General features: G+C 46.4%; 1 protein-coding gene across 1 annotated transcript in view; it reads right to left on the reverse strand.

The window, feature by feature from the left end:
* Window positions 1–916: 916 nt before the first annotated feature.
* Window positions 917–17,186, reverse strand: part of LOC109883541 (notum, palmitoleoyl-protein carboxylesterase) — a 19,966-nt gene continuing 3,696 nt past the window's right edge. Inside the window, exons 2-10 of the mRNA XM_031817909.1 lie at window positions 9,524–9,672; window positions 8,731–8,791; window positions 8,583–8,641; window positions 8,100–8,202; window positions 6,038–6,229; window positions 5,164–5,261; window positions 4,864–5,011; window positions 4,151–4,198; window positions 917–3,788 (exon numbers count right to left, since the gene is read on the reverse strand). Coding sequence (XP_031673769.1) covers window positions 3,482–3,788; window positions 4,151–4,198; window positions 4,864–5,011; window positions 5,164–5,261; window positions 6,038–6,229; window positions 8,100–8,202; window positions 8,583–8,641; window positions 8,731–8,791; window positions 9,524–9,672 — 1,165 coding nt within the window. The 3' untranslated portion in view covers window positions 917–3,481. The remainder of the gene's footprint in view (window positions 3,789–4,150; window positions 4,199–4,863; window positions 5,012–5,163; window positions 5,262–6,037; window positions 6,230–8,099; window positions 8,203–8,582; window positions 8,642–8,730; window positions 8,792–9,523; window positions 9,673–17,186) is intronic.

The following is a 17,186-nucleotide window of genomic DNA, read 5'->3' on the forward strand; positions in this document are numbered from 1 at the left end:
TAACTAATTGAAATTCATTTGTAAATCAAATAAAAGCCTGATAAGATGTTGAGTTTCTACATTTGAACCATTTAGCAGACACTTAGCCAGAGCTATGTAAGTGCATTTAGAATAAGGTAGGTAGGGAAAGTAACATCTTCAAGATAGACGCCATCTCCACTATCAGTTTCTACCCTAATACATATGTGTGTGTACTGTGTGAGTCAAGGAGTCCACTATCAGTTTCTACCCTAATACATATGTGTGTGTACTGTGTGAGTCAAGGAGTCCACTATCAGTTTCTACCCTAATACATATGTGTGTGTACTGTGTGAGTCAAGGAGTCCACTATCAGTTTCTACCCTAATACATATGTGTGTGTACTGTGTGAGTCAAGGAGTCCACTATCAGTTTCTACCCTAATACATATGTGTGTGTACTGTGTGAGTCAAGGAGTCCACTATCAGTTTCTACCCTAATACATATGTGTGTGTACTGTGTGAGTCAAGGAGTCCACTATCAGTTTCTACCCTAATACATATGTGTGTGTACTGTGTGAGTCAAGGAGTCCACTATCAGTTTCTACCCTAATACATATGTGTGTGTACTGTGTGAGTCAAGGAGTCCACTATCAGTTTCTACCCTAATACATATGTGTGTGTACTGTGTGAGTCAAGGAGTCCACTATCAGTTTCTACCCTAATACATATGTGTGTGTACTGTGTGAGTCAAGGAGTCCACTATCAGTTTCTACCCTAATACATATGTGTGTGTACTGTGTGAGTCAAGGAGTCCACTATCAGTTTCTACCCTAATACATATGTGTGTGTACTGTGTGAGTCAAGGAGTCCACTATTGGTACTGTAGATTGAGGCAGAATGGTGAAGACATCAAAGAGACAAGAAAACGTTTCTTTTGAAATAATTGTAATGTGTCCTTTCTTTAAAGTCTGATACAAAGACTTGCAATCAACACAAAGAGAAAAAAAAACAGCAATATATTTACAATTTACAAAGAATCACTTCTCTGTGAATATAGCACTTATAAATATGATTTACATAACAAAATAAATATGTAAATTATCAATGTAGCTTGAGTTTTCTCTGTTAAAAAATATGTTACAGAACAAAATGACAATGAGTAATACCTTTCCTTCTCTGGCGTCTGCTGAAAGAGGACCTTTAAAACATAGTTTATACGACTTAACATTGAGCATTACAGTACATACAACATTATCATTATATTAAAAAGTCATTTTCTATTCAAAAATATAAAGAAAAGGAGTTACAATAGTGAACACTTAAAAGTAACCTATACACTCAGACAAAAATAATCCAGTATGTGATGTTCTTCTCCATTTGAATGGAAATTGCATTGATTCTACAGTTTGTTGTTCAACAAAGCCCATCTAATGTGTAGTTCACCTTCTGATGTGATGATATACTGCATGGAAACTGTCATGGCTGACTAAAAAGGAGTATAGCTGATGATTCTGTTGAGAGGTAAAGAGGACTACATAAATTGGCACTGTGGTATAACTATTAGTGGGCCTGTGTGAGTGACCTACAGAACCTGGATTCATGCGGTTTTTGTTTCATTTTCAGATACTTTGAGTGTTTGATTGAGCCTGCGTGGAGGAGTGCTAGCTGGGGAGGGTGAGTGGCTTGCACTTTTGGGACTATTCTATTGTTTCCATTGTGCCAGACATGCTAAATCAAGGCCCACCAGCACTGAGACCCATCTGAGCACCACAAATCAGGGAGAGCACCGTAGAACTCTAGACTGGCACGGTGTGGAAATGAGATCCTACTTTATGGTCAATCATAGAATCAGAATTCCTCTAGAATTCTGTTTCTGTGTTCAATAGCTTTAGGATCTGAACCATGTATACCCGTGTCAAGGTAAGGACTGTAGTTACCGGTATAATGGACTCTTCTCTACCACAACCATCTGAATCATCATTTCTTTAGTTGGAAGCCCCATGAGAAACCTTTGTTTGAACTTTCATGATGTTCCTCCAATTGCCAATAGGTGACACCCAATCACTACCTTTGGTGGTTGTGTCAAAGTTCTCAGTGGTCCTCATACAATTCCTGCGGTTTTCAAATTAACCTGAACGTGTCTTGCTCATTATATAAAGGTTCATTCCGGTTTCGCAATCTCACTGGTCAATTCCGGGTTGCAGTCGTGATGTTATGCCTTTATGATACCGCATCAAGCCATAGAGTAACAAACTGTCAGCCAGCTGGTGATTTGTTTAATGTGTTGCCTAGCATCACATTAAGAACAGTCTGATGCTGTTGTTGTTACAGTGTGCTGTGGTGACGATCTGGGGTGAGAGCTGGGTTGCTGCATTCTTCCTTTCTCATCCTCCCTCTCTCTTTCCACTCTTTCCCCTCCACTGCTTTGGAGATGAGACGGGGGTAAATACTGACCCTGTTCAGGAGGGTGCAAGGGTTACAGAACGTTCAGATAGATATGTGTTGTGTAGATGTGATATCTGGCAAGTTCCTATTGGGAATCGTGTCTGATCTATTCGTTCCAGTTCTATCTGTAACATTCTGAACGTTTCACCTCACTGAATAATCCACAGTTGTTTCCATGTTATTGTTGCATCCCAAATGGCACCCTAGTGCCTGGTCAAAAGTAGTGCACTATATAGGGAATAGGGTGGCATTTGGGAAGCAGTCACTGCCTCCTTAGAGAAGGACTACTTGTCCAGTGCTTTCCACACCTTTAATGTGTGTATTCGCCTGTTCTTGACTTGAGGAGAAAATGCTATGGTAGAAGAGACCCACAGTTAGACAGACTTAAACATTGTGTTACTTCATATACTTTACATAGACTCCTTTAAAACACTTCCTTAAGTCATTGCTGCCTTTTTTAACAATGACACAATTAAAAACAACCGACACAGGATAAAAGTTAAGGTAAAAAATAAAATAAAAACAGAGCAAATAGCAACTAAACAATGAGCATCCTTAAAACTGGATTACATTCGTGATTATTCTTTTTCTTTTCCAACCAAAAGATCATTTAAGGAGAGTAGCAGAGAGGTGTGCCTTGTCTATGTGGAGTGTTTGCCCAAGTACTCCTAACAGTACTGGGTTGTGAGAGGCTCTGTCGGGTGGGTTGGGGGTCAGACTTTAGCCCTTAGGTGTGACTGAGGTTAGGGCTGAGGTGAATGGGATGGGGACAGGGAACATGGGGAGCAGAGCTGGAGGTATCAGATGTGGGGACCAGACTTGGTGTCGAATCCTACCTTGAGATCCACACAAAACTCAAGTCTTTTGCTTAAAAGGACACTTCAAGTTAAAAATAAGCTAAACCCCCCCCCTACCCCCCCAAAAGTGAACTATCCCTTTAAATCAAACATTGATGTCAACGTGAGACTAAAACAAGTATTTAAAAAAACACATTTTTTTCTGGGATCTCAAAGTTAGGATTTGGCCCCATAGCCCCCTGGTTTAGTCTACTGTACTAAGACTTTACTCCTGTCTCTTTAGCTCCCACTGCTCAGCATCCCCAGTAGCTTGCTGGGGTCCATGCCCTGCTGCTGGGCCATCTTCTGCACGTCAAAGCCCATGTGCATGAGGAACTGGATCACGTTCATCTCCTGGCCCGTGAACTGGTCCCGGATGGTGGGGCAGGTGGGGTTGCAGTGTGGCCAGGGGCAGCTGTCAATCAAATGGACGGGGCAGCCCTTGGGCGGGGCCTTGTTGTTCCGGCTGTTGTCTTGGAGACTGCGGTCCCAGCAGTGCAGGGCTCGGGGAAGGGAGGTGCCTTTGACCTGAACGTCGATCCAGTAACTGTAACAGACCAGCCACAAGAGGGTACTGTTAGATCACGGCGAGTCACAATAAACAGCTAGCTGACACAGAATTATCTCTCTCTAATTAGAATGGTGTTCAGTAGGTAAAAAGCAGTGAAAGGTGGAGGTACTATTTAGATTTGTCCAATAACAACACAGATTTCAATTTTTTGTTCCAAAATGTTTTTTGTATATGGTGTGCCCTACTGAACGCAACCCAGGTTTGAAGAAAGTTTAAAAACTAAATGTGTCCAATTACAACACAATTTTCAGTTTTCTGTTGTAAAGCCTTTATATACGATGTGCCCAACTGAATATGACCCAGGTGGAAGATGTAAGACAGAGAGATTGATTACTTACTTCCTTGTGATGACTTCATGTGAGAGGCAAGCTGGAGCAAACATGGCCCTGGAAATGTATGCAAATACATGAGACTTGTTGAACACAGTTGGCAGCATAACCTTGACACACTGTCTGTCTGTCAATCTTTTGCTGTAAGAGTTACTTTGAGTTTGTTGTAAGAGTTACTGTAAGTTTGCTGTAAGAGTTACTGTAAGTTTGCTGTATGAGTAACTGTACGTTTGCTGTATGAGTTACTGTAAGTTTGCTGTATGAGTTACTGTAAGTTTGCTGTAAGAGTTACTGTAAGTTTGCTGTATGAGTAACTGTACGTTTGCTGTATGAGTTACTGTAAGTTTGCTGTATGAGTTACTGTAAGTTTGCTGTAAGAGTTACTGTAAGTTTGCTGTAAGAGTTACTGTAAGTTTGCTGTAAGAGTTACTGTAAGTTTGCTGTAAGAGTTACTGTAAGTTTGCTGTAAGAGTTACTGTAAGTTTGCTGTAAGAGTTACTGTAAGTTTGCTGTAAGAGTTACTGTAAGTTTGCTGTAAGAGTTACTGTAAGTTTGCTGTAAGAGTTACTGTAAGTTTGCTGTAAGAGTTACTGTAAGTTTGCTGTATGAGTTACTGTAAGTTTGCTGTAAGAGTTACTGTAAGTTTGCTGTAAGAGTTACTGTAAGTTTGCGAGTAACTGTAAGTTTGCTGTAAGAGATACTGTAAGTTTGCAGGTGCTTACGGGACATCTTTGAGCGTGTTCCTCAGCTCGATGCCTAGGTTCTGGATGTACCGCCACTGCCCCTCCTGGACGGGCTGACCGGTCAGATGGATGTTGTCTACGGTCAGCTGGGCCTCGTCAAACAACCACTGGACCACGAACACTGGACCTGTGTGGAGTGAGGTTGTAATGTATGCACAAGTGAACACACACACAAACGCATGCACAGGCTGTCCATAATGAACACACTGACACACAGAGATATACACAGATATCTGTGCAAATTCACAAATGAATTCATTAACCTTTGCTAGCACTCACTCTTTATGGAGGGGAACACTCTGTAGCCAAAGAAACAGTTCCACTCCTCCCCCAGGTGGACCTGTCTACACCTCTCTGGCACAACGCTGCCCCAGTACCTGGTGACAAGAGGTCAGAGGTCAACATCTTACAGTGTCAGTTCATATAGGACCTGAAGAATAGGCTACTAAGCCTGCGTCTACACAAGAAGCCCGATCAGATCAAATCTCTAAGGCTGTATTTACACAAGCATCCTAATCAGATCAGATCTCGAAGGCTGTGTTTACACAAACATCCTGATCAGATCAGATCTCTAAGGCTGCGTTTACACAAGCATCCCAATCAGATCAGATCTCTAAGGCTGTGTTTACACAAACATCCTGATCAGATCAGATCTCTAAGGCTGCGTTTACACAAGCATCCCAATCAGATCAGATCTCTAAGGCTGCGTTTACACAAGCATCCCAATCAGATCTCTAAGACTGCGTTTACACAAGCATCCCAATCAGATCAGATCTCTAAGGCTGTGTTTACACAAATCCCAATCAGATCAGATCTTTTGCCAATTATTGAGCTGTCTGTAAATGCAGCCTTAGGCGAGGGGGTTCAATATGTTCAATCCATTTAACAATGATGCGACACAGTACAGTAGAACTAGGGCCTATAGCTTATCCTGGTCAGGCCACTGGGCCATGAGAAACACTCTGGCCCTAACCACTCAGAAAGCAGTTCAGAATAGGAGTGCTGATCTAGGATCAGTCCTCCCTAACCATATGATCTTATTGAATATGATCTAAAAGTCAGAAAACTGATCATATATCAGCACCCCTAATCTGAGATTTGAGATTGTGAATATGGTCCCAGAGACTGCTATAGTGGTGGAGTGCTCTCTTACTTGATGCCTCTCTTGATGGCCTCCGTGGGGGCACAGCTGATGGTGTCGTGACAGTCAGTAGATCGGTACTGCTTGTTGTCCAGGAACCAGCCCGAGTCAGCCAGACCTCTCACCTGGATCCCAGGGTGCCCCAGCCCCTCCAGCAGCTCAGCCACAGGGTCCACGTTCAGCAGGACCCCCGTCCCCCCCGCACTGTGGGGTAGAGAAGAGGCACACCGATAACACACACACAGGCATAGATACACACACAGGCATAGATACACACAACCACACATGCATAGATACACACAACCACACAGGCATAGATACACACACAGGCATAGATACACACACAGGCATAGATACACACAACCACACAGACATAGATACCCACACAGGCATAGATACACACACACACCCACACAGGCATAGATACACACACAGGCATAGATACACACACAGGCATACACAGGCATAGATACACACAGGCATAGATACACACACCCACCCACACAGGCATACATAGATACACACACCCACCCACACAGGCATAGATAGATACACACACCCACCCACACAGGCATAGATAGATACACACACCCACCCACACAGGCATAGATAGATACACACACCCACCCACACAGGCATAGATAGATACACACACCCACCCACACAGGCATAGATAGATACACACACCCACCCACACAGGCATAGATAGATACACACACCCACCCACACAGGCATAGATAGATACACACACCCACCCACACAGGCATAGATACACACACCCACCCACACAGGCAGATACACACACACCCACAGGCATAGATACACACAACCACACAGGCATAGATACACACAACCACACAGGCATAGATACACACAACCACAGGCATAGATACACACAACCACACAGGCATAGATACACACAACCACACAGGCATAGATACACACAACCACACAGGCATAGATACACACAACCACACAGGCATAGATACACCCACCCACACAGGCATAGATAGATACACACACCCACCCACACAGGCATAGATAGATACACACACCCACCCACACAGGCATAGATAGATACACACACCCACCCACACAGGCATAGATAGATACACACACCCACCCACACAGGCATAGATAGATACACACACCCACCCACACAGGCATAGATAGATACACACACCCACCCACACAGGCATAGATAGATACACACACCCACCCACACAGGCATAGATAGATACACACACCCACCCACACAGGCATAGATAGATACACACACCCACCCACACAGGCATAGATAGATACACACACCCACCCACACAGGCATAGATAGATACACACACCCACCCACACAGGCATAGATAGATACACACACCCACCCACACAGGCATAGATAGATACACACACCCACCCACACAGGCATAGATAGATACACACACCCACCCACACAGGCATAGATAGATACACACACCCACCCACACAGGCATAGATACACACACCCACCCACACAGGCATAGATACACACAACCACACAGGCATAGATACACACAACCACACAGGCATAGATACACACAACCACACAGGCATAGATACACACAACCACACAGGCATAGATACACACAACCACACAGGCATAGATACACACAACCACACAGGCATAGATACACACAACCACACAGGCATAGATACACACAACCACACAGGCATAGATACACACAACCACACAGACATAGATACACACAACCACAGACATAGATACACACACACACAGACATAGATACACACACACACAGACATAGATACACACACACACACACAGGCATAGATACACACACACACAGGCAGATACACACACACACACACAGGCATAGATACACACAACCACACAGGCATAGATACAGACATAGATACACACACACACACACACAGGCATAGATACACATACACACACAGGTACAAACAGACACACACTCACTTACTATAATCTCTAGTGACACATAGTTCCAGTTCATTAAACATATTTACATTACGTTAACACACAGACACACCCACACCAACATGTGGCCCCACCCACCTGCTGCCAGCCAGTAGTAGAACCTTGGCGTTGTCAAGCCCCTTGGTCAGCAGATCCTTCACCACCTCCTGAATGATCAGAGACCCCATGAAGGCGTAGCCACCTGCACACAGACGGCACGCAGACAGACAGTCAGTCACCAACACAATACAATGAGTTGTGACCAACACAATGCACACAACATACCTACCTATCCTATGTCTATCATGGATGACTCAATGAAATAACCAATTTCCCTCTAGGAAAATATGTTTTAAGTTAATTGATTGATTGAATGATTTATTAATTTCTTGGTTGGTTGGCTGATCGGTTGCTTGTTTTATTGGTTGCTTGGTTGATTGATTTGTTGGTTGATTGGTTGATTGATTAGTTGATTGGGTGATTGATTGGTTGATTGTTTGATTGATGTATTGGCTGATTGGTTGATTGACCTCCATTAGAAAATGCAAACACACATTAGTATGGCTAATAGTGATGTCTTACTGTGGTCCGTCTTGGCTGAGGCACCACTCCACACATCACTAGAGCAGTAGGGGATGAACCTGGAGAGGAAACACAACATCCGTGTCAGGTCTTCTTACACCTTTATAAAGATCAACTGGACACAGACACACCAAATCCTGGAACTTACACCATGTTGGCGTTCCACCAGTGAGGGTTTTCCTCTGGGAGTGGAGACAGAATCCCTGTGCCTACAGAGAGGAACGACACAGCAATAGAGAACAGATTACATTAACCATCATGCAACTCCCAGAAACATCACCATCTTCCTCATAATCACTGCATGAATGATGGTCCTGACAGCACATTGAGAGAGAGGCACTTCCCCTCTCACGACTGATTCAATATTTTATTCATCAAATCTTTTTTTGTTTTAAAAATGTTTAATTTGAAAATATATCACATTACACGTTTAGTAATGACAAAATGCATTTTAAACTTCACGCACAGTAACACTTTTGTATGGCTTAATACAATTGTTTTATTGATAGGAGTGGGGAACAAGGTCCTTGTGCATTGAGAAGCACACCAAAGACGACATTAACGATACGTAATAACATAAAGACGACATTAACGATACGTAATAACATAAAGACGACATTAACGATACGTAATAACATAAGATGACATTAACGATACGTAATAACATAAAGACGACATTAACGATACGTAATAACATAAAGACGACATTAACGATACGTAATAACATAAAGACGACATTAACGATACGTAATAACATAAAGACGACATTAACGATACGTAATAACATAAAGATGACATTACCGATACGCAATAACAGAAAGTTCAGTTCAGGACAGTTCAGGACAAGGCTTCATTTGTGTCTTAGAGTAGTAGTGGTGGGGGGTTGGTGAACGGTAACAGCCAGACAGACACAGGCGGGTAATGTAGGCAGAGATTCTGACCTGTTTTGGTTTGAGGCCACTTGGACGAGCTCATCAGTCTCCTCATGGTGTCGTATCGGCTGTCACAGTTCTCTTTGTTGAAGCAGTACCAGCCGCCCTCCAAGAATATCAACCACCGTCTGCTTCCTCTGGACTCTTTCATGTAGTACCTAGAACGGAAAGAAAAACATTATATTTTATAAACACAAACCACGAACAAGAATCATGTATCCTCACATGAAACACTCAAGTTGCCCTCACCGTCTCCTGGCATCAGTGACTGTGCCAAACTGAATAAAACCTGACCTCATGTACATATTATGTAAACAAAGAATACAAAACATGTTGTTATTTTGAAGACCTTTATCTCTGTTAACAAAAATAAGCTAAAACTACTTCCCCCAGATTTGAACTCACCTAAACAATGTTTGAGTGCTGGTTACACAGAGCCATGGTGTGGACGTGGACACACACACAATCCTACCATGTGATAAAACAAAAGATAGGCGCTCATCCAGGTTCCTCCACCCTCAGTATTGAGAAAGAGAAGACTAGTGTGCTTCCCAAATGGAGCCCTATTCCCTTTATAATGCACTACTTTTGGCCTGTCAGAGGCCTGTGGTCCACTATATAGGAAATTAGATGACATTTTGGAAGCACCCTAGGTGTTACCAGTGCCCTAAAGGCCTGTGGCTGGCAACAGTGATACGGAAGCGCAGTACCATCATATTCCCTGCTACTACTCTGCTGAAGTCACCGTTCTTTAACAGTGGTCTCATACATAGGCCCTCCATCTCAGGCTGGATAAAATCTCCACTACCCTCAGTGCCGGCCGTGCAGAAATGAAAAACAGAGAGGAGATGACGTGCTGCCTGCAGCCTGCAGCAGCCAGGGATGAAAACCATGGTGAGGTCTGTGCAAACACACACACACACACACACAGACAGACACATCTCTGTTGCCCAGGACCCATATTCACTACATCCACCCAGAGGAATGCTCCCTTTGATGCGTCACAGAAAGTCAGAGCCTACAACACTATTCTACAGTGGATTATACAGCACGACCTGAACCACCATCTGAACAGAGATCAAACACAGAGATCAATGTCTGAACCAAAACAATTAAAACAACTAACACCCTTGTCTTTCTTGGTACTGACACTCACACTGTCTCTTCTCACTAGCACTGATTCTGCTGATAGCTGCTTTATTGAGGAAAAGTAGTTCTTATTATTACTGTGATAGGAGGTTGTCTCACCATCTTAAGATGAATGAACTTACTGTAAGTCGCTCTGCATAAGAGCGTCTGCTAAATGACTGAAGTGTGAAGGTAGCTGAAATGTAAATGCGGCTGAAATGTAAATGCGGCTGAAATGTAAATGCGGCTGAAATGTAAATGTGGATCTGAACCTGATCAAAACTGGGTCCGATGTTTTCGTTTCAGGTCGTCCTTTTCAGCACAGGTCCAGCAACTACGGTGGGCAGTTAGTTACTGCTTGGTTTGGCTGAACTTAGCTCAGTAGTGTAGGAAATATTCACTCTGAAGAGTTTTTCAATCTGGATGCATGAGTCATTCACTTTAGGAGATCTGTTCATCCTCTGACCACAAGAGGGCAATGCTATAATTAATCCCCATAGTCTCACAACCGTGAAGTGCAGAATCATCAATTCACTGCAATTGTCTACAGTCTACAGTTCTGTCAAGGCATTTTAATACAATGCAACAGCATGCTAACAGATACCCATGGACTTCCAGTCATAGTGCTAATGTTAGTTAGCCTTGGTGTGCAAATCTACCTCTTAACTTCCTTCATACTGGAAACAGACAAACAATTGTTCATCTGACTCTGGAGAAGTAGATACAAGCTCTCATTGCCAAAATCCCAAATTATCCCTTTAACTTTCTGTCACCCAACAACATTTCTACCATTTCACAGGATCAGACTAGCAGACACTACAAAAGACCATTAGAAGCAGACATGATTCTCACAATGTTTCTGAGATGGCTAGGCTTTAGCTCAGAGGGCTAACACAGACTTGTAGCACCCAGGAAGCCTGGATTCAAACCCAGTCGGCCATACAAGCAGGCATGATGCTATTATATTCCCTATTTGCTTCTGTGATGTTCAGAGACTGTTATTTCAGCAACAGACATGTTAGCCTGCTGAGCTAAAGCCTAGCTTCTAAAGGAGCTTTGTCAGGCAGCTAGAGGGAACAGCGGTATCTGAACGCTACTCTTTACCGACGACGATGCGGCTGCAGCTGAGACAGACGGCTTCTCGGACCGGAAACTCTGGCGGCTGCCAGGCATATCTCATCATTGGGGCTCCCGAGTGGCACTAAGGCACTGCATCTCAGGGCTGGAGGCGTCACTACAGACCCTGGTTTGATTCCAGGCTGTATCACAACCGGCCGTGATTGGGAGTCCCATAGGGCGGCACACAATTGGCCCAGCATCGTCCGGGATAGGGTTTGGTTGGGGTAGGCCCAGCATCGTCCGGGTTAGGGTTTGGTTGGGGTAGGCCCAGCATCGTCCGGGATAGGGTTTGGTTGGGGTAGGCCCAGCATCGTCCGGGTTAGGGTTTGGTTGGGGTAGGCCCAGCATCGTCCGGGTTAGGGTTTGGCTGGGGTAGGGCCAGCATCGTCCGGGTTAGGGTTTGGCTGGGGTAGGCCCAGCATCGTCCGGGTTAGGGTTTGGCTGGGGTAGGCCCAGCATCGTCCGGGTTAGGGTTTGGCTGGGGTAGGCCCAGCATCGTCCGGGTTAGGGTTTGGCTGGGGTAGGCAGTCATTGTAAATAAGAATTTCTTCTTAACTTTGCCTAGTTAAATCACATACAAATAACAAATAAAATCACAGGGAGGACTGCCAGAGCAGGCTGAGTGGTGTGGTGTTGAGCAGGCTGAGTGGTGTGGTGTTGAGCAGGCTGAGTGGTGTGGTGTTGAGCAGGCTGAGTGGTGTGGTGTTGAGCAGGCTGAGTGGTGTGGTGTTGAGCAGGCTGAGTGGTGTGGTGTTGAGCAGGCTGAGTGGTGTGGTGTTGAGCAGGCTGAGTGGTGTGGTGTTGAGCAGGCTGAGTGGTGTGGTGTTGAGCAGGCTGAGTGGTGTGGTGTTGAGCAGGCTGAGTGGTGTGGTGTTGAGCAGGCTGAGTGGTGTGGTGTTGAGCAGGCTGAGTGGTGTGGTGTTGAGCAGGCTAAGTGGTGTGGTGTTTGCCAAGACACTGACTCACACTCTCGTCCTCAGGGATAATCTTTCATGACATGTTCAACTCATGACATAATAAACTAAGATAAAGCTTAGAATACCCAATTTTACGCTACATTTTGAGGGTACCAGTAGCATGGAGCAGACCACACTAGCACTGCAACATCTATGGAGGTGACCAGTAGCACGGGGCAGACCACACTATCACTGCAACATCTATGGAGGTTACCAGTAGCACGGGGCAGACCACACTATCACTGCAACATCTATGGAGGTGACCAGTAGTACGGGGCAGACCACACTATCACTGCAACATCTATGGAGGTTACCAGTAGCACGGGGCAGACCACACTATCACTGCACCATCTATGGAGGTGACCAGTAGTACGGGGCAGACCACACTATCACTGCAACATCTATGGAGGTTACCAGTAGCACGGGGCAGACCACACTATCACTGCACCATCTATGGAGGTGACCAGTAGTACGGGGCAGACCACACTATCACTGCAACATCTATGGAGGTTACCAGTAGCACGGGGCAGACCACACTATCACTGCAACATCTATGGAGGTTACCAGTAGCACGAGGCAGACCACACTATCACTGCAACATCTATGGAGGTGACCAGTAGTACGGGGCAGACCACACTATCACTGCAACATCTATGGAGGTTACCAGTAGCACGAGGCAGACCACACTATCACTGCAACATCTATGGAGGTGACCAGTAGTACGGGGCAGACCACACTATCACTGCAACATCTATGGAGGTTACCAGTAGCACGAGGCAGACCACACTATCACTGCAACATCTATGGAGGTGACCAGTAGTACGTTGCACTGTAACATCTACCAGGGCAGACACACCACTAACTACCATCTACCAGGATAGACACACCACTAACTAACATCTACCAGGACAGAAACACCACTAACTACCATCTACCAGGACAGACACACCACTAACTAACATCTACCAGGACAGACACACCACTAACTAACATCTACCAGGACAGACACACCACTAACTAACATCTACCAGGACAGAAAGACCACTAACTAACATCTACCAGGGCAGACACACCACTAACATCTACCAGGACAGAAACACCACTAACTAACATCTACCAGGACAGAAAGACCACTAACTAACATCTACCAGGACAGAAACACCACTAACTACCATCTACCAGGACAGAAAGACCACTAACTAACATCTACCAGGACAGACACACCACTAACTAACATCTACCAGGGCAGAAACTAACTAACTACCATCTACCAGAACAGATACACCACTAACTAACATCTACCAGGACAGACACACCACTAACTAACTAACATCTACCAGGGCAGAAACTAACTAACTACCATCTACCAGAACAGACACACCACTAACTAACATCTACCAGGACAGACACACCACTAACTACCATCTGCCAGGACAGATACACCACTAACTACCATCTACCAGGACAGACACACCACTAACTAACATCTACCAGGACAGAAACACCACTAACTACCATCTACCAGGACAGACACACCACTAACTAACATCTACCAGGACAGACACACCACTAACTAACATCTACCAGGACAGACACACCACTAACTAACATCTACCAGGACAGAAAGACCACTAACTAACATCTACCAGGGCAGACACACCACTAACATCTACCAGGACAGAAACACCACTAACTAACATCTACCAGGACAGAAAGACCACTAACTAACATCTACCAGGACAGAAACACCACTAACTACCATCTACCAGGACAGAAACACCACTAACTAACATCTACCATGGCAGACACACCACTAACTACCATATACCAGGACAGACACACCACTAACTAACATCTACCAGGACAGACACACCACTAACTAACATCTACCAGGACAGACACACCACTAACTAACATCTACCAGGACAGACACACCACTAACTATCATCTACCAGGGCAGACACACCACTAACTACCATCTACCAGGGCAGACACACCACTAACTACCATCTACCAGGACAGACACACCACTAACTACCATCTACCAGGACAGACACACCACTAACTACCATCTACCAGGACAGACACACCACTAACTACCATCTACCAGGACAGACACACCACTAACTATCATCTACCAGGGCAGACACACCACTAACTACCATCTACCAGGGCAGACACACCACTAACTAACATCTACCAGGACAGACACACCACTAACTACCATCTACCAGGACAGCCACACCACTCCATCACTAGAACAGCCACACCACTCCATCACTAGAAGTCTCTATTATGTTGGAGAAAAGATTTCCTGAGGCTCTAGAGATGTATCACAATAACTATAAACTACAGATGTATCACTATACAACACAGGAGGTTGGTGGCACCTTAATTGGGAAGGACGGACTCATGGTAATGGCTGGAACAGAATTAGTGGAATAGTATCAAATACATCAAACACATGGTTTCCATGGGTTTGATGCCATTCCATTTGCTCCGTTCCTGCAATTATTATGAGCTGTCCTCCCCTCAGCAGCCTCCACTGCTACACAACAACCTAAACTATCACTGTAACTATAAACGACAGATCTATCACTATACAGCTACCTAAACTATCACTATAAACTAGGGAGGGACAGAGTAAACCAGGGAGGGACAGAGTAAACCAGGGAGGGACAGAGTAAACCAGGGAGGGACAGAGTAAACCAGGGAGGGACAGAGGGAACCAGGGAAGAGCAGGGTGAACCAGGGGAGACAGGGTGAACCAGGGGAGACAGGGTGAACCAGGAAGGGACAGAGGGAACCGGGGAGGGACAGGGTGAGCCAGGGATGGGAAAGGTGAACCAGGGAGGGGAAGGGTGAGCCAGCGATGGGACAGGGTGAACCAGGGAGGGGCAGGGTGAACCAGGGAGGGACAAGGTGAACCAGGGGAGACAAGGTGAACCAGGAAGGGACAGAGGGAACCAGGGAGGGACAGGGTGAACCAGGGAGGAGCAGGGTGAACCAGGAAGGGACAGAGGGAACCAGGGAGGGACAGGGTGAACCAGGGATGGACAGAGTGAACCAGGGAGGGACAGAGGGAACAAGGGAGGGGCAGGGTGAACCAGGGATGGGAAAGGTGTACCAGGGTGGGACAGAGGGAACAAGGGAGGGACAGAGGGAACCAGGGAGGGACAGAGGGAATCAGGGAGGGACAGAGGGAACAAGGGAGGGCCGGGTGAACCAGGCAGGGACAGAGGGAACCAGGGATGGACAGAGGGAACCAGGGAGGGACAGAGGGAACCAGGGATGGGAAAGGGTGAACCAGGGATGGGAAAGGGTGAACCAGGGATGGGAAAGGTGTACCAGGGTGGGACAGAGGGAACAAGGGAGGGACAGAGGGAACAAGGGAGGGACAGAGGGAACAAGGGAGGGTCAGAGGGAACCAGGGAGGGACAGAGGGAACAAGGGAGGGACAGAGTGAACAAGGGAGGGACAGAGTGAACAAGGGAGGGACAGAGTGAACAAGGGAGGGACAGAGTGAACAAGGGAGGGACAGAGTGAACAAGGGAGGGGCAGAGTGAACAAAGGATGGGCAGAGTGAACAACGGAGGGACAGAGTGAACCAGGGAGGGACAGGGTGAACCAGGGAGGGACAGAGGGGACAAGGGAGGGACAGAATGAACAAGGGAGGGACAGAGTGAACAAGGGAGGGACAGAGGGAACAAGGGAGGGAGGGGGGGAAGGAGGGAGGGAGGGAGGGACATAGGGAACAAGGGAGGGACAGGGTGAACCAGGGAGGGACAGAGGGAACCAGGGAGGGACAGAGGGAACCAGGGAGGGACAGAGGGAACCAGGGAGGGACAGAGGGAACCAGGGAGGGACAGAGGGAACCAGGGAGGGGCAGGGTGAGCCAGGGAGGGGCAGAGTGAACCAGGGAGGGGCAGGGTGAACCAGGGAGGGGCAGGGTGAACCAGGGAACGGTAGGGTGAACCAGGGAGGGGAAAAGTGAACCAGAGAGGGGCAGGGTGAACCAGGGAGGGACAGGGTGAACCAGGGAGGGACAGGGTGAACCAGGGAACGGTAGGGTGAACCAGGGAGGGGAAAAGTGAACCAGAGAGGGGCAGGGTGAACCAGAGAGGGACAGGGTGAACCAGGGAGGGGCAGGGTGAACCAGGGAACGGTAGGGTGAACCAGGGAGGGGAAAAGTGAACCAGGGAGGGACAGGGTGAACCAGGGAGGGACAGGGTGAACCAGGGAGGGACAGGGTGAACCAGGGAGGGACAGGGTGAACCAGGGAACAGTAGGGTGAACCAGGGAGGGGAAAAGTGAACCAGAGAGGGACAGGGTGAACCAGGGAGGGACAGGGTGAACCAGAGAGGGACAGGGTGAACCAGAGAGGGACAGGGTGAACCAGAGAGGGACAGGGTGAACCAGAGAGGGACAGGGTGAACCAGAGAGGGACAGGGTGAACCAGAGAGGGACAG

The sequence above is a fragment of the Oncorhynchus kisutch genome, unplaced genomic scaffold (genome assembly GCF_002021735.2).
Source record: "Oncorhynchus kisutch isolate 150728-3 unplaced genomic scaffold, Okis_V2 scaffold1192, whole genome shotgun sequence".
NCBI lineage: Eukaryota > Metazoa > Chordata > Actinopteri > Salmoniformes > Salmonidae > Oncorhynchus > Oncorhynchus kisutch.